Below are 21,713 nucleotides of genomic sequence, written 5' to 3' on the forward strand. Positions count from 1 at the left end.
GGGGCGTGGCCGGCTGGGGGGACGGTGGGAGCGTGGATTGGCTGGTCTGCAGGGGGCGGGGGCGGCGGGGATTGGCGGGGCGGGGCGGCTGGGGGCGGCGGGGATTGGCGGGGCGGCGGGGGCGGGGGCTGGAGGCGGGGCGGGGCGGCGGGAGCGGGGCCGCGGCGGCGGGGCAGGGACCGTGTCCGCGGCGGCGGGATGGTGGACAGCGTGTACCGTACGCGGTCGCTGGGGGTGGCGGCGGAGGGGCTGCCGGACCAGTACGCGGACGGTCAGGCGGCCCGGGTGTGGCAGCTGTACATCGGGGACACGCGGAGCCGTACGGCCGAGTACCGCAGCTGGCTCCTGGCGCTGCTCCGTCAGCACCGCTGCCGCTCCGTCCTCGACGTGGCCTGCGGCACCGGGTGAGGCCCCGCGCCCCGCGCCCGCCGTCCCCCGGGTGTCCCCGTCCCCCGCCCCGGGGCCCCGCTGCCCCCGGCCGACCCCGTCCCCCGCCCCACCCCACCCCCGGGCGCTCCGGCTCCGCTGACAGCCCTGTCCCCAGGGTGGACTCCATCATGCTGCTCGAGGAGGGCTTCCAGGTCACCAGCGTCGACGCCAGCGACAAGATGCTCAAGTACGCGCTGAAGGAGCGCTGGGAGCGGCGCAAGGAGGAGCCCTTCGACCGATGGGGTGCGGGGGCCCCCGGGGGACCGGGAGGGGCGTGCGGGCACCCACACCCCACCACCCACCACCCCCGGCGGCTCCCGCCCTCCCGTGGGGTGGGCAGGGACCTGCCAGCGCCGCTCGGCAAGCCCGGGCCAGATCCCTCACCCGCAGGGGCCAGGGAAGGGCTGGGTGATGCTGAGGTGGGGGCGGGGCAGGGGTGAGGGTCGGCTGTTGGGTAGGTGGGGGTGTCGCTGCCCTCACCCACTGCCCTATGCTGTAGTCATCGAGGAGGCCAACTGGCTTACACTGGAGAAGGACCTGGAGAAGCCAGGGGATGGGTTTGATGCAGTCATTTGCCTGGGCAACTCCTTCGCGCACCTGCCTGACTTCAAAGGTGAGGGGGGTGGGGGGGGGGTGGGGGGGTTGGGGTGGCAAACCACAGCACCTAGGCACATGTCCGCAGCGGCTCCCAGCAGGCTGAGAACGTGCCCAAACTCATGCCACAAGTTGGCAGTGGATTACACAGGGTGGTTGCTGTGTCATGGTATGTCTCCAGGGAGGCTGAGAACGCGCCTCAGTTCATGGCATGAGTGGGACCGTTGGGTCCTGTGGTGGTGGTGGAGCTGTGTGCGTCTATGTCACATCTTTGGAATGGCTGGAGACACACCCAGACTTGTGCCACAAGCCGGGTGGTGGGTTCCCCACATGTCACACTGCCACAGCGAGGCTGAGAACGTGCCTGAGCTCATACCATGGGTGGAGCTGTAGGTTCCCCAAGCTGAGACTTGGAGGGGGTGGGGAGGGGGAGAGCACGGGAGAGGTATATGGGTACGATGGGGCCCCATGGGCTGCACCACGGGGTACAGCCAGTGCCTGGGGATGCCATGGTTTCCTCCCCAGGGGACCAGAGTGACCACAAACTGGCCCTGAGGAACATCGCCAGCATGGTGCGGCCCGGGGGTGTCCTGGTCATCGACCACCGCAACTACGATCACATCCTGGCCACGGGCTGTGCGCCACCGGGCAAGAACATCTACTACAAGGTGGGTGGCTGGCAGACCCTGCCCCATCCCACTCCCCCCCGCCCCAGCCTCAGCCTCCTGGCCCCAAGGGTGCCAGGTGGGTCAGGAAGCAGGGCTGGGAGCAGGGCTGTGCCCAGGCTGGGGGCCACTGTGTCCCTGCAGGACACAGACGTCCTCCTGTGGTCCCCAGAGTGACTTGACCAAGGACATCACCACCTCGGTGCTGCTAGTGAACAACAAGGCGCACATGGTGACCCTGGACTACACGGTGCAGGTCCCCCCCACCGAGGTGGGGGCAGACCCAGAGCTGAGGTGAGAGGAGCCATGGGGTGGCTCCCAGCACAGAGGGGTAGCTGGTGCTGTGCCCCACTGTCCCCTCGCCTCACCATCATTGCCTCCTTGCAGCAAGTTTCGGCTCTCGTACTACCCGCACCGGCTGGAGGCCTTCACGGCCCTGCTGAAAGGCGCCTTCCAGGGGAAGTGCCAGCACAGCGTCCTGGGCGACTTCCAGCCCTACACGCCAGGGCAGGCCCACATCCCCTGCTACTTCATTCACGTTGTGAAGAAGACGGCCTGAGGAGGACCATGGAGATGGGACTGTGGTGGCTGAGAGCTGCAAGCAGCTCTGGGAACAAGAAGGGGGCTGGGGACATTGCTGAGAGATGCCTGGGAGCCCCCATCCCGTTCATTAAGAGCACTCGTGAGAGCTACCAGAGCCCGTGGTCCGTGTGTCCATGTATGGGCAGGGTACAGGGTGAGGGGGACGGCCGCAGCTGCATCAGGACTCCCAAGGAAGTGACCAGCCCCGGGGGGGTGAGCATGGGGTGGGTGGAGCCACAGCCTCACCCCCATGCTCCCCAGCTGCAGGTGCCAGTCATGCCTGTAGTGTGGGGTTTAGGGCTTCCACTGAAGCAGAGCCAAGGGTGGTCTGGCTCCTGGGTGGTTGCATGTCGCTGCCAAACCCTGTGCAGCATCACTCACAGGGGTGTACTGCAACCGGTTGTCTCCCTTGCAACACCACCCTCCCCACCCTGCCCCCAACCAGGTGCTGACCCCTTTTCTTGACACCCCTCTGTCCCATCCAAGGGTGCTCACCCTACTGCCAGGGCTCCCAGCATAGGGAGGCTCCGCACACCCCACTAGCGCTTTTGCTGTGGCTGCAGCTCCCTCCTCGCCCACCCTGGGGAAGAGGTGGTAGCCAGATACCAGCAGCACATTGTGGTCAGGGACAGCGCTGCCTGAACACGCTCAGGTGCCAGAGCAAGAGCAACAGGGCTTGACGCGTGCATCAGCTGGGTCTTCATGCACAAAATGCCTGCAGCTGCTGGCGAGCCAGCCCTTCGAGGAGGAGCTCGGTGGGGAGCTGGTCCTCAACAGCCACACTTGCCCGCAGTCTCGGTGCAGGCAGCAGCAGGGCAAAGCAGCAGCAATGAAACCTTGGGCTGGGGTGCACACAGACCCCTGGCTTAATATGGGGGTGCCTGTGAGCCCGCACGAGCAGCTGCAGGGAGCTGGCAGAGGCAGCTGCTGGCCAGCTGACCCCCACACCTGGCTCAAGTGGGGATTTAACTGGCATCCTTGACAAAGGCTGGGAAGCAAAGCGTACACAATCACTTGGTAGCTGCTGTGAGGCTGCGGCAGGAGGTGAGACAGGACTTCAGTGGGGGGTCTGGGCCAACTCACGCTCAGCCCAGGTTACACCAAAAAGAGCAGCGCTGGGCTGCTCCAGCCAAGGGTCGAGCATTTCCAAGGCTGGTGCCCTCCCTCTCCCTGTGACAAGTTTTTCCTAGTATCCAGGGTGGATTTCCCGTTGTGCCACTTGCCTGCATTGCCTCTTGTCCTGTCACCCAGCACCACCAGGAAGAACTGGGCTCCTCGTGCAGAGGGAACTCAGCTCCCATGTGAGCAAACCCCACTCCCTCAGCCTTTCCTCATCGGCCATGGGCTCCAGCCACTCTGGTAACTTTGCCGAACAAGGGTGACCCCAGCCCTGTTTCCAAGTGCGCTCCCCGCTCTACCTGCAGGACACCGGTTTCTCTGCAACAGCCAGCCCACCCAGGGCTCGCAGCGACCTTCCCGAGCCCACAGATGCCATCAGCAAGCAACAACCTGAGGCCAGGCAATTAATACATAGTGCCAGAAACCTGTATTTATTCAGTGAGACCATGTCGAGCCCAGGTTAGCTGCAGCAGCAGCGCCCCAGGTCCTGCTGCCCTCTGGTCAGCCCTCACCAGGGGCTGACACCCCAACAAGCAACTGCCTCCAGCCCTGCTCTTGCTGCCAAACCGGGTGCAGTTTGGGCCTCATTCCCCCACCGATGCTGTCACCCATGGAGACACTCCTACACTGCCCACAACCATGAGACTTGGCTTCTTCCCTGTGGGGAAGCCACCCTGGTATGCTCCCGACAGCCACAAAGTGCCCCCTCCAATGTGAGGGCCTGTTACAGAACCCACTGCCTACTTGGCTAAGCAGAGCAGCACTTCCACCAGGCTTTGGCTCAAGAAAATGCACAGCTGCTTTTTCACCCAAGCTCAAGAGAGGGGGGGCCCTGGAGACATCAGAGAAGAGCAGATGGGTGCCTCTTTGTGTCTGTTCTCTCACACCCCCTAACACACCATCCCCATCACTCCTCCAGTCCCAGCTCTGCTGAGCATTAGCAGGCAGCAAACTTCTGCTGGATGAGCCTGTACCTGAGCAGCTCCTGCTCAGAGACTGATGGCTGCAACCTCGCAGCAGCCTGCAGGAAGTCTTCCATAGTGAGGATCAGAGCAGAGCTCTCTGTATCCAGCCCTGCATGAGAGAGAACAGGAAAGGGTAAAAGCCAAGCACAGGGGCAGCCGGCAAGATCCAACAGCCCCCCCAACCAGCCACTGGAGAATGGAAGGAAAACCTGTCTCTCTCTCTTTCCCCAAGGAGAGAGGCCAAGCATTGGAGATGAAGATGACCCTACCTTCCTCAATCCATTCCACCTTGCGTTTGAGAGCGCACATCATGGCGTCTGAGCATAGAGCGTAGATGTCTGCCCCTGTGAGCTGAGCCGGGCACTTTTCTAGGATGGCGGTGAGATTCACAGAAGGATCCAGTTTAAACCTGCCAAGACAGAAAATGGCAGGTGTAAAAGCCACAGAAAAAACAGACCAGGAGAGACGCAGCAGCCAGCATGACTGGGCAGGAGGAATCTGAGGCCCCATGTTTAGCCACTTCTGGACCGTGCTCTGCATGCTCAAAAAAAATCAAAGGGGTTGGTTTGTTTGCTTTTTCAATGCAGTCAATTCTCTGAAACATCCCCACAGCAAGGTCCTCTCTCCTGCTAAGTAGGATCAAAGGCAACTTTGAATTCTCACTCAGAGAAACTAAGTGCTCCACATTCCTGGGAACAGCCTACAGCCAGGGCCGGATAAGAACATGTTTAATTACATGTACAAACCACTGTAACACCAAACCATCCCACTGGAGCCACACTGCAGACAGTGAGCCTCCTTCAGCACCAACGGTGGCACAGTGCTGGAGGGCATGACTGCCAAGCCACATGGTGTGAAAAGATGCTCACAGCCAGCCCACGCTCTCACCTCTCCTGCTAGCTTATCCTCAAAGGCAGCAGCAATCACAGCTATCCATGACAAAGTCCCTGCAGAGGCAGATTCACAGCTGCTCACCCAGCTTTGGTGAGTGGTATCTCTGCATCTGAATTGCAGGGCTTCCTTTTCTCCCTCCAGAGATGCTCTCAGGAGCTCAGAGAAGCTGGGGAAGCAGCCAAGCCCCACTGCTTGGTGATCCCACCCAGACAGTGTTCAGAAAGACACACAGAGCACAGGCTGAACTCTGTCCCCAGTGTCGCAGGAGGAAAGGCAGCAAGACAAAGGGAGCTGCCCGCTCCCTTGGCCTGGAAACAGCAGGACATGTGCTAGGGGAGATCCTGCAGGAAGCAAATGGGAGCTTCCTGCCATGTTGGTGCGCTGCGGTCCCATCACACTGTTAGGATCTGGCTGAGCTCCTCAGAGCATGTGGGCACAATGACGGAGGAACTCTACCAATCCCTCCACTTGGACAGCCAGCTGAGCTGCTCCCATCTCGCAGGAAAACCAGCCCCGGTTCTGCTTCTGGAAGTTGCCTCATCCTCTTCCCCTACATGCTGGCTGTGAGTCAGTGACTCAGGTGCTCTCCAGGGCTCAGACATGAAGCCAAGCCAGAGCACACTACGCATAAACCCCAGGAAGGCTGCAATCCGTTGGAGGGTGATGGAAGGCTGCTGCAAGAACACAGGGTCACTCACTTCCTGGTGACGGCGCTCAGCACCTGCAGCTGTGACTCCCGGTCTTCGTTTATGCCCACATAGACCAGCTTGTCAAACCTGTCAGCAAAGAGGAGACAGTCAAGAACAGGCCAAGTCAAACCTGCCGCTGGTGCTCAGCCATGTGCACTGGAAACTGAAGGGTGGCCCTGGGGCAGGTCTTTTTGCTGCCAAGTTCAGGAAGGATACAAAGCTTGAGGGGGAAGCAGTCAATGTGCTAGAGGGCAGGGCTGCTCTTCAGAGGCACCAGGGCAGGCTGGAGAAACAGGCTAACAGGAGCCACGTGAGGCCCAACGACAGCAGATACATAGTCCTGCCCCAGGACAGGCAAGCCACAGGCAAGAGGACAGGCTGAGGGGCAGCTTTGCAGACCAGGTCCTGGGGGACCAATTTCTCCCACCAGTTTGGTGCCACAGCATGTCCCTTATTGCCCTGCTCTGCTGCTGGGGCAACAACCAGACTGGTGAGGGATAAGAAGCAGCGATATCTTGTGCTGCTGCTACAGCCACAGGCGCTGGCCTCCTCTTGGCTTCATATCTCCCCCCACAGGCCAGGGCTGGGGGGCTTTAGGAACAGTCTCTGTGGAGGAAATGTGGTAGGGACACAGTCCAGCTCATTACTACCTGACTAGCTCCAGGGAACTACTGGAGCAAGGCGGGGTGTGATGTGACATACCTGCCTGGCCGGAGCAGAGCTGGGTCCAGGAGGTCAGGCCTGTTCGTAGCTCCAATGACAAATACCTCTCCAGTGGAATGAAGGCCATCAAGCTCAGCCAGGAGCTGGGAGACAACTCTGCAGGGAACAAGACAGGATGCTCACAACTAGGCCTTGGCAAGACACCCACTGTCACCCTCAGCCACCAAATGAGAAGAGGAATAAGCAAGGCCACTGGCAGGTCTGTGTCTTGGACTTCAGCTCATGTTCCTCTTCTCTGAAAACCCCTGACACAGCCATGCAGACTTCTCTGAGTGCAGCCAGCGAGTGTGTGGGCTTATTGCAAAGTGAGTCCAAACCCCTGGTACCAAGACAGTCCTTCAGGCCTGTGCTTTGCTCCATACCCTTCCAGGATGGCCACACATGCTTGTGTTTGTTATCAGAGGCTGGCAACACAGACCAAACATAGGCAGACACGCATCGCTTTGGCTCAGGCTCCCCAGTCAGATGTGCTGGCTGATCCTAACTCCCCCTGCTATGTGGTACTGCTCAGCAAGTTCAGCTGCAAGACTGCCCTGTCAGTCCATGCGGGAACAGGGGCACCCCAGCAGGCCAGTGACGCTGCCAACAAGTCCTCAGGGTGGTGAACAGTTAACGCTGCACATCTAGTTCTGTGGCCATGGGGCTTAAGCTGGTCTGGCAGCACTGCACTTCAGCACTGCACTTCAGCACTGCACAGACCTCCTGGAACAGGGATATCTCCACTGGGTTCTGGGATCCCCTTAGGCAACCAACAGACACCATACCCAGCCTCTTCCAGAGCTGCTGGTTTGCGTATGTGAAGATGGATGCTGGGGGCACATGGTGTCACTAAAAAACTCTGCAGAACACCTCTTGGATGGAGAGAAAAACTGGATGGAGACTATCAGCTCAGCAGAAGAGGCCTGGGGCAAATAACCCTGTTTCTGGGTATCTCAAAGCTGTACATATTTTGCTTCTACCAGAGGCAGCTGAAAGGTTTCCCACCACAGGGAAACAGCAGCTGATAGGAGGAGAGCACGGCAGGGGTGTGAAGGATGACCTTGGAGAGGCCAAAGGGAGCAGTTGGCAGCCACAGAAGCAGCTGGAGGAGACTCTTAACCAAATGTTTGCACAACAAGCTTGGGCAATCGGGAATCTGTGGCAACGCGAACAGCAGTATGAATGTCCAGAGAGACAAGACAGTCAATGCAGAGGAGCTCAAGGCAACAGGGAGGGAAAACGTAGAGAAAGAGGGTTGGGGTGGACTCTGCCTGGCAGGGCAATCCCGTGCATCCCCCCAGCTGAGGCAGGTATGCTACTCACTGACCTGTCCATGACACCTCCTGAATCTCCACTCCTCCCACGACTGGGGGCCAGGGAATCCAGTTCATCAAAGAAGATAATGCAGGGAGCAGCTGCCCTGGCTCTGGCAAACACTGGGAGGAGACAGCAGAAAAGGTGAGAAAGACCTGGAGGAGCAGGTAACAGCAACAGGACCTCCAGCAGGGAAGAGGTGTGGATGGAAACCAGCTGCCCACTGCCTCACCACCACCTGCCTGAGGGGCTCAGTGGGAGGGGGGACAGGCAGCACCCAGCGTGATGAGCCTCAAGGCTCAGCTGTGTCTCTGAGGGGCTGCTGTCCCATCAGGAATACCAGGGACAAGAGTGACAGGAGCAGAGAGAGCAGGAGGGGAAGCTGCGGCGAGGCAGGGAACAGACTGGGTGTAGGAGACAGTTGGGTCCGTGCCTTTGCTGGCAGCTGTGGGTGGGAGTTGGGAAGAGGGGTTTAGGCACTACCTCCTTGCCTCCAGCACCACAGAAAAGCCCCATCTTCCCACAAGCAGGAGCAGGATGCATCGGCTCACCATTACGCACATTCTCCTCGCTTTGCCCAACATACATGTTGATGAGCTCTGGTCCTTTCACACTGTGGGGCAGGAGAAGAGGGAGCCAGTTAGAGCATGCCCATCCACTGCCAGGAAAAAGCCGGCCCCATGGCGTGACCTCCCACTCTTCACCTAAGGAACGTCATGGCGCACGTGGTTGCCACGGCTTTTGCCAGCAAGGTTTTCCCTGTCCCTGGAGGCCCGTACAGCAGCAGACCAGTGCGGCACAGACCCAGTGACAGCAGCTCTGGGTGCTCCAGGGGCAGCTGGATAGTGTCCAGGATCTCCTTCTTCACCTCCTGGAGCCCACCAACATCCTGCCAGGACACAGAGGGGATCTGCCAAGAGAGGGAGAGTCCCTGTCAGCACTTATTCCTGAGCCCCAAGCAGACCTGGGCAGCTCTTGCTCCAGTGGGGTACTAGTCAGCGGCCCCTTGCGCTGTCAGCTGTGTCCCCAGGCAAGCTGTGCTTGCAGCATGATGCCTTGTCTCCAATCCTCCACTGCACCTCATATCACCTGTCAGCAAAAATATCCCGGGGAAAATATCTGCCAGCCTTGTCTGCAGCTTTGTGGGGAGGGAGCCCTGCTGCAGGCAGCCCTTGGGACAGATAAGGGAAGGTAAAAATAAGAGGGGAGGAAAAAGAAAAAAAGGAAACCAGACCTAGCAATTGTGAGCTACTTGTGTTCAGGGCACCTTGTCCCCCAGGGTGGCGAGACCATGCAAGGGCTTCGCACCAGAGTGACAAAACCTGGGCTACTAGGAACTGTCATGTGAAGGAGGATGTGAGAGACAGACATCCTGCAGAACAGTGTACAGAAAGGTGGCTGCTTTTGAAAGGAGGGATGCAAGAACAAAGTCCATGGATGCTTACAAGAAATAGATAGGGATGGGGTCAACCGCAAACACTCAAGGGATCATTGTGGAGAGGAGAGACAGCAGACTTGAGAGGGGTGAGCCATGCCACTTTCGTTATTTTATGCCAAGCAGAACAACCTTGGAGGATGATGATGCTCTGCTCAGTTTAGAAATAGCAGGAATGCCACAGTTTGCATGACAGAGCCTCATGAGAGTCAGAGCATCTCTCATCTCTCCTGGAAACACAGAGAAAGCAAAGCCCCAAAACACTTCCCCCCAGCTGCTGGCTGGGTCGGGAACAGGTGCCAGCACAAACGAGGAGTTTAAATATAGGCTAGAGCGAAATTCTTTTCCCCTCAGACAGTTAGGCTCTCCTTCCTTTGCTACTTGAGATAATGTTATCTCATGCTATTTCTCCAGCTGTCCAGCAAGTCCACCAGGAAAATCAGGTCAGACAAGATAAGGATTTCCAGGAAAAAAAAGAAAATCTTTTAAAGCAAAAAGTCCTCCTCCTTCAGTTCTGATGAATGGAAGCGTTGCCCTCTCCCCTACACTCCTGCTTATACTGCCTTGGTGGAAAAAGCTCTAGAGACATCAGCAAGGGAGCTGGAAAACTGCAGCAAGGTTGTTTTCAGGGGAGAACATTTTAAGTCCAGAACATGTTTCAGACACTGTTAGCAACTGGAGGTTTGAAATGAGTTCTCTCAATGAGGCTCAAGCTGTAACTGCAAACAAATGTGTAACAAACCAGAAAATGAAAGCAGGGAATTGTAAGTTATGTACATTGAGAGTATCCAGGTCTGCTAATGGGCTTCCTGATCCGCAGCCAATTACTAAGAAATTGATAAAGAATTGTAAAATACAAACAAAATTAGCTCCCATTCGTAGGGCTCCCTGCAGAGCATGCTCTGTGGTAATTATTTGTCTTATAGCGAACTTGGCAAACACACCTCAAAGCAGAGCTCATTTCAGTCTCTAGTAAGTTTATGAATGAATTAGGTCCCAGAGTAGCTCCTGGATGATGACACCAGCAAGGTGTCATCCTGCTAGGACAGGACTGCAAGTGGGCAGCTGGGGAAGGTGCCAGGATAACTGCTCCAAGGCCAGCATTTCCTGTCCTGTGCTGAGCTCAGTCATTCACAGTCAAGGGCATAGAGAAGAGGCTCTGATCACTTCGCTTGGTCCTAACGCCATATTACCCAGTAAAAACAGTCACCCCAAATGCTATTTCCCTGGGTCTCAAGCTGCAGAGGCAGATCACGTGCCACCCGAGAAGCTGACTCTGCCAGTTTTCTCTGACACTCCAGGTCCCTGTCCCTGAAGAACCCCATGCTCTTCAAACTACCTGGCTGCCAGAAAAGTCCGTGCCAGCTCAAGCACTGTCCAAGGCCAGGGATCAAGTATAAGGCTTCTCACACATGTGAGGAAACTGCCTCACCAGCTTGTGCTCCAGCCTCTCTGTTCCCATATGCCAGGGGGTTAGAGAGCCAGCCTGCAGCTGTCTTTGCCTCTTGAAAGGCTGAGCTACACAGCTGGCACCCCAACTGAGCTGTTTCCAGTTAGAGCAGCAAGGGCTTTCCTGACCAAATTCAAAGCCAAGAGGGTGAAAAGCACTAGTGGGAGAAAGCCTACAGTGAGACTGTTTCCCACCCAAGGCTGGGGGAATAAGTGGAAGAACACAGCATGAAATGACGTGCTAGAGCACAGCCCCACCTGGCAAGGTCTGCAAGAAGTATCTTGAGCCCTACAGCTCTAGAAAACCGACCCCCGCTCCCTCTGCCCCAGCATCCTACCTTTGGGGCTCCCACTGCCTGCGAATGGGCGTCATGCAGCTGGTCCAGTGCAACATTAAAATCATCCTCAAGCACTGGGAACCCAGCAGTGCAAAAATCTCTCTCCACTTCCTCACTCAGGCCGCCTGGAAAACTGGTGAGGAAAGAGAAAGGAAGGATCAGGCTCTGCCCCACTCCTGGCATTATCAGGCTGGCTGCATCCCCTGCCCTCCCTCGCCTCCTGCCCTGTTGCCTGTGCTACCTCAAGGCCTGAATGCGGGTACAAGCAGCCCGGCTGCTGTGGGACAACAAGGCACAGAAATCTCCCAGCACAAAACCCTGTGAAAGTGGAAACAAACAGCATCAGTTCAGTCCCTGACCACAGCTCCAGCTAGGCCATAAAAGGTGTATGGGGAAAAATTCCTTGCAGGGCTGTTCTTTGAGCTTCTGTGCCCTGGTTAAAGGCTCTAGCTTCTTTTTTATTTTGTTCTCTCTCTAGTGGCTCTCTTCTAGCAGAGCTGAGCATCAGCCAACACCTCTGCAAAAAGCATGCAGTCCTTAGGCATTAGAAATCTGCAGTTAAAACTAATATCTGAGGACCAGGATTAACCACTGAAGAAGTGGACTGGGGCCTTTACTCCATGACCAGGTAGGGAAGGATGCCCCAGCACTCCTGGCTTGCCCATCTCCACGTGCTGTTGTGGATTCACTCACTGCTGTCCTGGAGGCCAGCTTGGATAGGCTCACTTCTTTGCCCAGAGGCAGACTGGCAGTCAGCATGCTCAGCATTGACCTCCTCTGCTCTTCTGAAGGGGCTTTGATTTTCACCTCGTGAAGGAAAGCGGTCTGCACATCTGTAGGAACATCCTGGAGCTTGCAGGTTGTGCCGACCACCAGGAGAGGGTGGCTGTTGAGAAAAGGGGGACAGTGCACAGTCTCAGCTCTGTGAAAGCTTCCCTCTTACACTGCCATCACCCATGCCAAGTGTCTCTCCAATGGCTAGCCTTTCCTCCAAGAAATGTGCACATACTGGCCAAGATGTCTTGCAGCCACTCTCCTCCAGCTTGCCTTTGAACTGCTTTGTGAACTCTGACTCCAAGTCAAGGCCCTTCAAGTGACATCTTATTTCTTCACTTGACAACTCCCTCCCTGAGCCCTGGTGCCCGTCATCAGCCTCAAGATTCTCCTGGGGTCCAGCTCCCTTCCGGGGGTCCCTGTAACCCTTAGCATGCCTCACAGCAAACATGCCAGGTTTGCTCATCTGAACAACTCAGAAAACAGCTTCAGACAACAAAGCTTCCCGATTCCCTCTGCCACTAAGGTAGAAAAACAACGGCCATCTGAAATAAACAAAGCAAGTCTGGGAGAGAGTCCACCAGATTAAAAATAAAACAGGGCACGTTAGCAATCAGTCACCTTGATGTAATGGTGACTGCTGCCCAATGAATGGCAGAAGCATACAATCACCTCGGATGCCCACAGAAAACGTGCAGTGTCCGTACCTCAGTGCTGGGTCTCTGTCCAGGAGAAGCTGTCTCAGAGTAGCGATGACCCTGGCGTCCTCTCCTAGCCTGTCCCGGTCTCTGCCAAGCACCTCAATGTCCTTCAGCAGGAGCACACATGGATGATACTGCTGGGCCTGGGCAAAGGCCATCTGTACTTTCTCCTCTGTTGCTCCACTGGTGTCACTGCACAAACTAACGCAATCAACCTATGAGAAAGATCACACAACACAGTCTGCAGCGACTGCAGCAACATGGACAGCTGGGGGACCCAGGACAACATTCACTTCCACAAAGCTTTCCAAAGGCAATTCACAGCTGAAAGGAGATCTAAGTGGATGTTTCCCAGAGACATAAAATAGACACATTCAGGACTTTCTGGCATGGAAAAAATGGCCATTTCTTCCTTTTCCGCATGAGGTGACTGGGGCAGGAGGGTCTTGTCTAAAAGATGCGAGGCCAAGGGTCTGAAGAAGTCAATACAGTGGATGTCACGGCTCAGCAACCTAAGCTGCAAGAGATGGGAAAGCCGTGGAAGAGGCCAAGAGAGGGAGAACAAGGTGCCTGGGGGAACAGTGCAAAGAACGGAGGGGGAAGCTCAGGAAACTGTTCAACCCAGTGCCACATAGGCTCAAAGTGCAAGAGGAAGGTCAAAGGTGGTGGTGGTGGTGGAAGTTAGAGGTGGCTAGAGGCCCAGACACTGTTTACAAAGCAAACACTTGACGAAATCATCCAAAAGGGAGAGGTGACTGGTGAGCCTTGAACAGCAGCTTGAATGCAGCTGGAAACAGGCAGTGCTGCCTCCTGGTGCTGCAAGGTTGCTCAGGGAGAGCCAAACCATCTCTGGGATTCCCTGGGCCTCATCCTCGGAAAGGGTAGCTTGGAGCAGGGAGAACGCCACAGCCTCAAGGTCTGACGTAAAGGGTAAGGATGGGGACACAGAACAGAGAAACTCCTGTGCTTGTGTACTATGGAAAAAAAACCCAGGAGTTAGGGTTGTGGCTGGCATAGCCAAATGGCAGCAGTATCTGTATGCAAGTACAGAAGGGCAGAGAGAAAGGACAAAAAAATGCTGATCATCAAGTGCTGGAGATTACAGTGTGGAAGAATTACCGTGTCCTCGTAGGAGAGCAGGCAGAACAGTCAGAGGAAGGGAAGAGAAGGTGGAATGGTAATGTAAGCATTGCAGTAAGTCAGAAAAGGAAGGGAAAGTGTAAAAGCTGGGGTAGGAAAATAAGGTGGATAGAAAATACCTCTGGCTTCAGTAGGAAGAGCATTAGTCTTTAAAAGCAGCACACAAAGCCAAAACCAGAGCTATAGCCTTGCACATCACACTAGAACCTGAAGCCACCTGCCAGGATATGGCAGTGCCACAGTGCTCCCAAACACATCCTGTACATAGATCCAAAGGTACCAAGAAGTCTCTGCAATCTTGTACTGGATCCCAAGAGCTATGACACACCTGCAGAAGAGTAAGAGCTCAGCACCACTGAGGATCATGTCCAGAAGATGAGCTGCCAAGCAGCTGGCCAAGGCTGTATCCAGCTCCCCCACTGACCCACTGTTAGAGCTTTACTTAGATAGAAAGTAAGTTAGAGATAGCAATGTCAGCTTAACAGGACCCAACTGCTAAACAGAAGAAGAAAACCTAAATATCCAGAACACTTAGCTTGTTTCTATGAGTTTACTCTAAAAATACCCACAACAAAGGAGCAAGTCTATGTTTTCCTTCCACAAAAAGGGACCTTACAGCTCTCTTCTTTCCATCTTCTTCTTCCAAGTCCTTTCAGAGTTTCAGAAACTCTCCTAGAAAAATCACCATGTGACTTCCAATCCCCTCACTTTTGCAAACTCTACAGATTCAAGGAGATTAGCGGGATGCACCCAGACTGTCAGAGTGAACAGAAGGGGCATGCAGAGGGAAAATAGTATTTTTATCAAGTTAGTGAAGACTGCCTTGGTGCCCAGAACCTCTGGTGCTGGACGAAGACAAGGACTAGTCTTCATGCTGTCCATGAAGCTTACCCAGTACAGCCACAGCTGTAAGAACATATGAATGGCTGTACTGGTTCAGTCCAAGAGGCCATTTAGCCCACTGTTTTGTCTCCGAACACGACTACAAGTCGCTGCTTAAGAAAAAGTAAGATCAGGATAAGCACATATAACCTCCTCCCCTCAGTACTCTCCGGGCACCTACCATTCCCACCGAAAGGGATTTTCCCAGTCAGATGTCATTTCGTAACTGTAGATTTCTCCTCCAAATACTCTTGTCTACATAAAGAACCATCTCCTTTAGCTTGCCAGTTCCCACTAACATCACCTGACAGCCCCAGGCCTCGTGCTGGCACAGAGAAAAGCAAACACCTTTCACTCTCTGCTGACCACTCAAGATCTTGTAAACCTCTATCAAACTCTCCCTAAGTTCTCTATTTTTCAAGCTGAAGAGCCTGTTCAGGTGCTGTTCACCACACAGAAACTGGTCTATACCCCCAACCTTTCCCAGTGTTTTCCAGTTCAGCTTTACACTTTTGTGTTGGGGAGACCAGAACTGTCCATGATATTCAAACAGAGGCAAGACATCGATCTGCACAGCAGCAGCACCTACTCTCAAGTTCGTTGTCTAAAGTGTGACCTTATTTTTGACATATATGGAGAATGGAGCCAAGTTTTCATGGAGTCATTGGCATAAAACCAAATTCTTGATACTGACTGGTGACAGCTTGAAATCTATCATTTTCCATGTAAAACTATGGTGAATTTTACCTGCCTTTTACTGCTCAGCCACTTGGTGTCATTAAAGCTCTCCTCTAGTCCAAGGACAGCCTGTCTCCCTTTTCTTTTACTGTTAATAACTTATCAATAAACCACCATATCACAGTTCACCCCCTTTCCCAGGTTATTTCTGAGCTCCCAGCGCAGATGCCTGCAGAGCTCCACTGCTGATTGTGAAGACTCACCAATGACTCCCATCCCATTCCCAATGTTTAACCGGTGCTTTATCCATGCCAAGACCTTCACTCATATCCCACTGCTACTCAATCTCCCCAAGAGCCTTTCGAAACCCAAGTAGACTGTGCTGGTCAAGTTACCGTCACCCCATGCTCGGTAACAGCTTCAAGTAACTTTCTGAAGGTTTACAGGACAGGACTTCCTGTTGCAAAAACTACACGAACTCTTCACGAGTAGGGAAGTCATCCCAGAGTGTCCTAGCTCTATCCTCCACTCTAACCTGCTACAGGTTTGTGCCCTTTGAAGGATGCCTCGTTTCCATCAAATGCCCTTTCCCACCTATTCATCTCTTCTGTCTTCCAGTTACTTTTCTCAAGCCCATCCCAACACCACCTATGCAGTGGCCTTGTGTTGTGGTGCAGTGTCCCTCATTCACCTCCACAGCAGATGTAAGACTTCCTTATCTTGGCCAATTATTTCTTTCTAAAGAAATCTCATTCTAATGTTGTTGACCTTTCAGAAGCCAAGCACTGCTATAGAAGATTTGGGGGCTTTTTTGCTCTTGGGATGGGGGGTCGTGAAAGTGAACACAGTTACAGGGCAGCTTTTCAGCAGGCCACGAGATTTTGAACCAGACCTGGCACATATGGTGATATCAAGCCTAGGGCTGCATTTCTCTTCTAGGCTTCCCACCTAGCTAGAGAAGATCTCGGCATCATCTCTGCCTCACTTCCCAACGTGCCTTTTGCCCAACCTATGCAGGAACAATTGAAAACACCCAATGCTGCTCCAGTTCCTGGATATTCACCCCTCCTATTTCTCTCAGTATATTTTAGTTACTGCCACCCTCTGGGGTATAATATCAACTCAATGCCCTATCAAATGACAGGAAGTCAGTCTGCTGAAATACAACTGCGTATTGCAGTATCTGTAAAGTACATCAGACTGACAGCAATAATAGCAAGAGTCAGTAAAAGTACAAATGCACCCCCTGGGCCAAGAGATCACTAAATTACTGATTCCAGAGTACTAGAGGGTACAGGCCAGAGGAAACACCTCTTCATGCTTATGTTCTCTTCCTGAGCATCTGGCCAGTCTTATACATGGGCTAGACAGACCTTTAGGCTGATCCAAATGGTTGCTCTGAGGTTCTGCCCACCAGAATTCATAATCTGTGCCAGAGCACGCTGCTAAACTCAGCATACTAAGACTCCTTTTGTCTGCATGTGCGCATGGGAGCAGCTTCTGGGTAGGCCCTTGACATGGTCCCGTGAAGCAAGGGTGTTGGTACAGCTAACTTAAATAACATTTCTGTAATTCTTTGTATGTTCTAAATCCATGAATCAACTGACTGCAGGAGGACTTACCTTGAAGAGGTGGAGGTTGAGGCAGCTACACACAGCTCTGACAGCCATCAGTTTCCCACTGCCGCTTGGCCCTGAGAGGAGAACACTGCCAGCCCTGCTCAGTGCACTTGCCCTGTAACAGAGGCAGTTCTCCCAGTTACTGTGGAGCAGGGTCCCAGCTCTCCTGGGGCTTGCTAGAAAGATTTCTAACTCACTGACTGTTCAGGTGAGGCTGAAGAGCACCACAGAGCTGCTTCACAACATCAGAAAGTCCAGGAGGAGACAAACTGCTCCAGAACTCATGGCTGTTATAGGCTGGGGCAGATGGGACAGCGCTGTTTGTTGAACCAACCTGTGAGGAAGGCAAAATAGCACCCTGTGGAACACCGCCTGAGAAAAGACGGGTACCAAGTGACAAAGTCTGTCCTGAAATGCCATTTTTCAATGGCAGGAGACACAAGCCCCCACAGGCACCTTCATCTTCCATGCAGCCTCAGCCTCAGACCTCCTGTATACCCTCCCTGCTCTCCACTGACATCTTACCAGATAGAGAGAGGTGTTCTGGGTGTCCACAAGGTAACCCTCAGACTGCTCGCCTTCCACCATGCCTAAAATCTTCCTCACTTTGAAGTAAAGCTCTGGCCACCTAAGAATGAAAACAAGCAGCCTAAACTGTTGAGTCAAGATCTTGAAGGCAGAAACAAAGCAGTGGTCCACAAGAAGCTGGTTGAAAGGCACAGGTAAGCAGAGATACTCTTGCCCTCTCCCAGGAAGGGTCTCCTTTATGGACCCCACTGTGCTGTTTGGCCAGACAGAACAACAGGACTGTCAACAGTTACAGCTTCTGCCGGTGGCTTCAGTCCATGGCTGCACTAACCTTTTTTCATCTAAGAGCTCAAGAATTTTCTCTTTTGCCAACACTTCCATCCCAACAACTCTGCAGAGATTCACCTGCAGCGTATAAAACCCTACAGCGCAGAGTCCTCTAGGCTGCAGACTAGGACTCACCCAAATACCATGAGAGCCATATGAGCATCCTGTCCCAGACACCTCATAGGAAAAACACTTCTTCCTACATTGATATCCCACCAGACAGATTAAGGGATCTGCAGCGGTTTCCTCCAAGATTTTCTCCACCCTCTGAATAACTGTACCACTTACACACACCAACACAGTTCCAAGCTCTTTAGATCCCATGAACTGTGCTGTCTTCTCTGGCTTGCCACAGGGCAAATATATAAGCCCACGAATGGAAGACTTGTGCCTCTTACAGTACTGCCTCCCTCTGAGAAACAGCCTAGAAAATACTTATCACAGTAGTGCTATAAAACTATTAAATTTTAAAATACATAGCGCAGCTGAGCAGTGTTACAACACATCACTGATACACCCTGCATGAACGATTCAAGGCAATTCTTCGCATCACATGCCTTGTTTACTGGTGGCAGTCCCCTCAGTGACACAGCTGAAGCATTTATATTAACAGCAGCCAAATCCTGCTGCAAGCACCCCTACTCCAATACAAAGGTGACTCCTCTCATTTAACACAGAACTGTTTCAAAGCCATACGAGCAAAACCAAGGGAGGCAGAATTGGTGGCCAAGCAGAAAGTTATTCTAACATGAACCGTCACACATTGACAAGCCCAACTTCCACTTTGCCCTCTTTATGTGGCGCTGGCTGTCCTCAGGACACCTCTTCCTCCTCTTCATTCTTTTTTCCCCATCAGTTTCTCTTTTTCCTTTCTTCCCTCCATGACTATTTGAGCTCATTAAGGGAAGCCTCCCTCTTAGCTGCAGCCCTCCATAATCCCACGAAAACATTTCCCTCTTCCCCCTAAAATAAGAAGCAGATAAACCCTAAACTCCAGGGAAAGATCAGAATGGAATCAACTGTTCTGTTTCAAGAGAGTCAACAGCAGAAAAAGTTTTTTCTGTCACACACACATGTAACAGAGCTACAGTTTGTTGCCACCTACCTTAGGAATTTGTCTGCATTCACTTCTAAAAACTCGGCATACCCAAATGTTGGAACACAGAGGATGTCTCCCTCCTGGACAAGCCTATAAAACAAACAGGCAGTTTCCCCAGTGAAAGAGAGTGAATCCTTCCGGTCATGTGTCCTCCCTGCCCCATACTGCATGCGTTTTTACAGAAAAAAACGTAGCTATTCGTACCAACTCATTCCTTTCCCATAAATAAAACTATAAATAGCATGCTAAAACTTTAAGTGGCTAAAGGGGCTACTAAGGGGAACCTTCTGGGAATGGTACAGAAGACGAACACCATTAAAGAGCATCTCTTCCAGATAAAATAGCCTCCTTATTCCTGCAGCAGCTGAGTATAATTCCAACAGAAAGCTTCAAGAGTCAAATGGAAGAGGCTTGGGGCCAGGTGTCACAAGAGAAGGTAGCAACACATCTGGTTTCCCGATTACTCAACTTCATTGAAAGCGCACAACTGGGGTTGCAAACATGCCCCAGAATAGAGGTTTGTGGGTAGCTCTCAGGAGCCCTCCGCATCAGATGGTGAAACACAAGGAAGAAGACTTGAAGATGACTTCCAAAGGACAGCGCAAGAGATGTTGCGTGCAAGCGAAGCATGCTTTCAAGACGGTACAAGCGGATATTCTTAAACTACTCAGCATCTGCATTACGGTGTCAATTATGCACATCACGGGCACGTATCAGAGCTGGGTGCCACAAAGGCAGGGCGAGGGTGCGTCGCAGGAGTACACCCCACGAATAGAAACACCTCTCCTGCCCACACAGCTCACCGGGGCGTTTTGAAGTGCTTGTAGAGGACACGGTCGTAGCCTCCCCGGGCGCTGTAGGCCGGCGAGCAGACGATCTCTAGCTGCAGCTCCTTGGCAAAGGGGGGCACAGAGAGCACGGACCGGCTGCCTTTCCCGTCTGCGGCGCCGGATCTTTCGTACCTCTGCAGAAGGAGAAAGCGGGCACCGTGAGACCCCGCTGCCGCCCGCCCCGGTGTGCCCTCTGCGCCCCCCCGGTGCGTGCCCGGCCCTGGCTCACCCGCAGGCAGAGGTGCGCGACGGCAGCGGGGTCGCAGCCCAGATTGAAGGCCAGGGCCGGTGCCAGCAGTGCGACGCCGTCGGCGGGGCCGCGGCGGGCGGCCCGGGGGTAATCCCACGGGGGCGGCCGGGCCAGCAGCGCCGCCAGGTGCTGCCGGGCCGCCCCCTCGGCGCCCACCCACACCCACTCCCCCTGGAAGAGCCCCAGCGCCAGCAGCCCGCGCCGGCTCACCCACACCTCCGCCCCGCCGCCGCCGCCGCCACCGGGGGCCGCCCGCAGCCTCGCCGCTCCCCCCTCCCCGGTAGCGGCGAAGCGGGAGACGAGGGGCGGCGCGGCGGGGCGCCGGCAGGGGGCGCCCGCGGGCGGGGGCTCGCGCGGCGGGGGGGGCGGCGGCGGCGGGGGGGCGAGGGCGGTGCGCGTGCCGTTGCCCAGCAACCCCTGTAGCGCCGGTCGCGCCTCCAGCACCATCGGCCCCGGGCCGGGGCCCGGCCCCGGCAGCGCCTCGCCCCGCCGCACCAACACCGCGCCGCCCGCCGGCCGCCCCGCCCGCCCCGCCGCCCCCAGCAGCACCCAGGCCAGCGCCGGCGGGCGGCGGACCGGCCACACGGCCACCCGCCGGCCGGCCGTCAGCCCCAGCCGCCGCAACAGGACCCCCCGCAGCCACAGCTCCGCGCCCCGCCGCCCGCCCGCCTCAAGCGCCACGGCGCTCAGCAGCACGGCCTGCGCCCCGCTGCGCCCCGCCGGCCGCACCGCCAGCACCAGCCCGCCGCCCCGACCGCGCAGCGCCGCGCACAGCGGCGGCGGCGCCAGCAGCAGCGCGGTCACCGGCGCCAGCTCCGCCGGCGGGGCGTCTAGCGGCCGCAGCACCGCCACCGCCATAGAGCCGCAGGGCGGAGCGGACCGGCACCTCCCCGCCACCACAGAGACGCGCGGCTAGAGAGGGCGCGGTGCGCAGGGGCGGGGCCGCTCGTCGGGCCTCCGCACGCCCCGCCGAGGCCATAGAGAGGCGGTGCAGAGCGGCTCCGCGGGATGAGGGGTCATAGGGCGGGCGCCGACCGCTGGCGGTCCCGGAGCTGCCCGCCGCGGCGGTACCGGCACTCGTGGCACCTCGCCCGGCGGCTGAGGCGATCTCACCCGAAGGCCGAGCCTCCGCGAGGCCCTGCTTCCCGGCCCAGGGGGCGCGAAGGGCTGGTGGCTCGGGCGGAGGACGGCGCAGAGGCACCGGCTCTGTCCTCCGAGGGTTTCGGCGGGACTGCAACCAAAGGCAGGATCCCCCCCTGAGGGGGAGTGGGGCCAGAAGGGCGGGTGAGGCCTTTGCAAGCCTGTGTTCCCAAGCTTGCCGCCAGCAGAATGTGGAATAGTGGAATCAGTAAGGTTGGAAAAGACCTCTAAGACCATGAAGTCCAACACCCCCAGGCCTCCTAAACCATGCCCTGAAGTGCCACGCCTAAACATTTTTTTAACACCTCCAGGGACGGTGACTCCACCACCTCTCTGGGCAGCCTGTTCCAGTGCCTGACCACTCTTTCAGTAAAGACATTTTCCTTAATATCTAATCTAAACCTCCCCTGACGCAGCTTGAGGCCATTTCCTCTCATTCTATCACTGGTAACTTGGGAGAAGAGACCAACACCCACCTTACTACAACCTCCTTTCAGGTAGTTGTAGAAAGCAATAAGGTCTCCCCTCAGCCTTCTCCAGGCTAACAGCCCCAGTTCCCTCAATGTCTCC

The 21,713-nt window shown here is 55.3% G+C and overlaps 2 protein-coding genes across 6 annotated transcripts; one reads left to right on the plus strand and one right to left on the minus strand.

Moving 5' to 3' along the window:
* Positions 1-148: 148 nt before the first annotated feature.
* Positions 149-2,385, plus strand: GNMT (glycine N-methyltransferase). The gene is made up of 6 exons (XM_064446525.1): positions 149-404; positions 545-672; positions 929-1,042; positions 1,549-1,691; positions 1,861-1,982; positions 2,076-2,385. Exons 1-6 carry the CDS (start codon positions 199-201, stop codon positions 2,245-2,247), a joined length of 885 nt encoding a protein of 294 aa, XP_064302595.1. The 5' UTR covers positions 149-198; the 3' UTR covers positions 2,248-2,385.
* Positions 2,386-3,797: 1,412 nt separating this feature from the next.
* PEX6 (peroxisomal biogenesis factor 6) lies at positions 3,798-20,921 on the minus strand. Of its 5 annotated transcripts, XM_064446526.1 has the most exons (17): positions 19,983-20,917; positions 19,727-19,887; positions 18,930-19,013; positions 17,495-17,597; positions 17,167-17,303; positions 16,973-17,084; positions 12,657-12,865; positions 11,869-12,061; positions 11,417-11,493; positions 11,176-11,308; positions 8,658-8,863; positions 8,505-8,566; positions 7,967-8,075; positions 6,640-6,756; positions 5,947-6,024; positions 4,624-4,763; positions 3,798-4,463 (listed from the first exon to the last, which is right to left on the minus strand). In XM_064446526.1, exons 1-17 carry the CDS (start codon positions 20,859-20,861, stop codon positions 4,327-4,329), a joined length of 2,937 nt encoding a protein of 978 aa, XP_064302596.1. In that variant the 5' UTR covers positions 20,862-20,917; the 3' UTR covers positions 3,798-4,326. The 5 variants fall into 5 exon arrangements, with proteins under 5 accessions (XP_064302596.1, XP_064302598.1, XP_064302599.1 ...); XM_064446529.1 differs by lacking the exon at positions 3,798-4,463 and having other exon boundaries at positions 4,625-4,763; positions 8,437-8,566; positions 19,983-20,920; XM_064446528.1 differs by lacking the exons at positions 11,176-11,308; positions 11,417-11,493 and having other exon boundaries at positions 19,983-20,919.
* Between the last annotated feature and the right edge of the window lie 792 nt (positions 20,922-21,713).

This window comes from Phalacrocorax carbo, chromosome 3 (genome assembly GCF_963921805.1).
Source record: "Phalacrocorax carbo chromosome 3, bPhaCar2.1, whole genome shotgun sequence".
NCBI classification, from domain to species: Eukaryota; Metazoa; Chordata; class Aves; order Suliformes; family Phalacrocoracidae; genus Phalacrocorax; species Phalacrocorax carbo.

What these genes read in the sequence shown, in the direction of transcription:
- PEX6 (XM_064446526.1), bottom strand. Translation starts at nt 20,861, where the DNA reads ATGGCGGTGGCGGTGCTGCGGCCGCTAGACGCCCCGCCGGCGGAGCTG. An exon ending in TGCGCCATGACGTTCCTTAG is followed by an intron (nt 8,567 to 8,657) that starts GTGAAGAGTGGG and finishes CCTGCCCCACAG; the next exon opens with TGTGAAAGGACCAGAGCTCA. An exon ending in GGTGGAATGGATTGAGGAAG is followed by an intron (nt 4,464 to 4,623) that starts GTAGGGTCATCT and finishes TCTCTCATGCAG; the next exon opens with GGCTGGATACAGAGAGCTCT.
- GNMT (XM_064446525.1), top strand. Translation starts at nt 199, where the DNA reads ATGGTGGACAGCGTGTACCGTACGCGGTCGCTGGGGGTGGCGGCGGAG. An exon ending in GACGTGGCCTGCGGCACCGG is followed by an intron (nt 405 to 544) that starts GTGAGGCCCCGC and finishes CCCTGTCCCCAG; the next exon opens with GGTGGACTCCATCATGCTGC. An exon ending in GCACCTGCCTGACTTCAAAG is followed by an intron (nt 1,043 to 1,548) that starts GTGAGGGGGGTG and finishes TTTCCTCCCCAG; the next exon opens with GGGACCAGAGTGACCACAAA.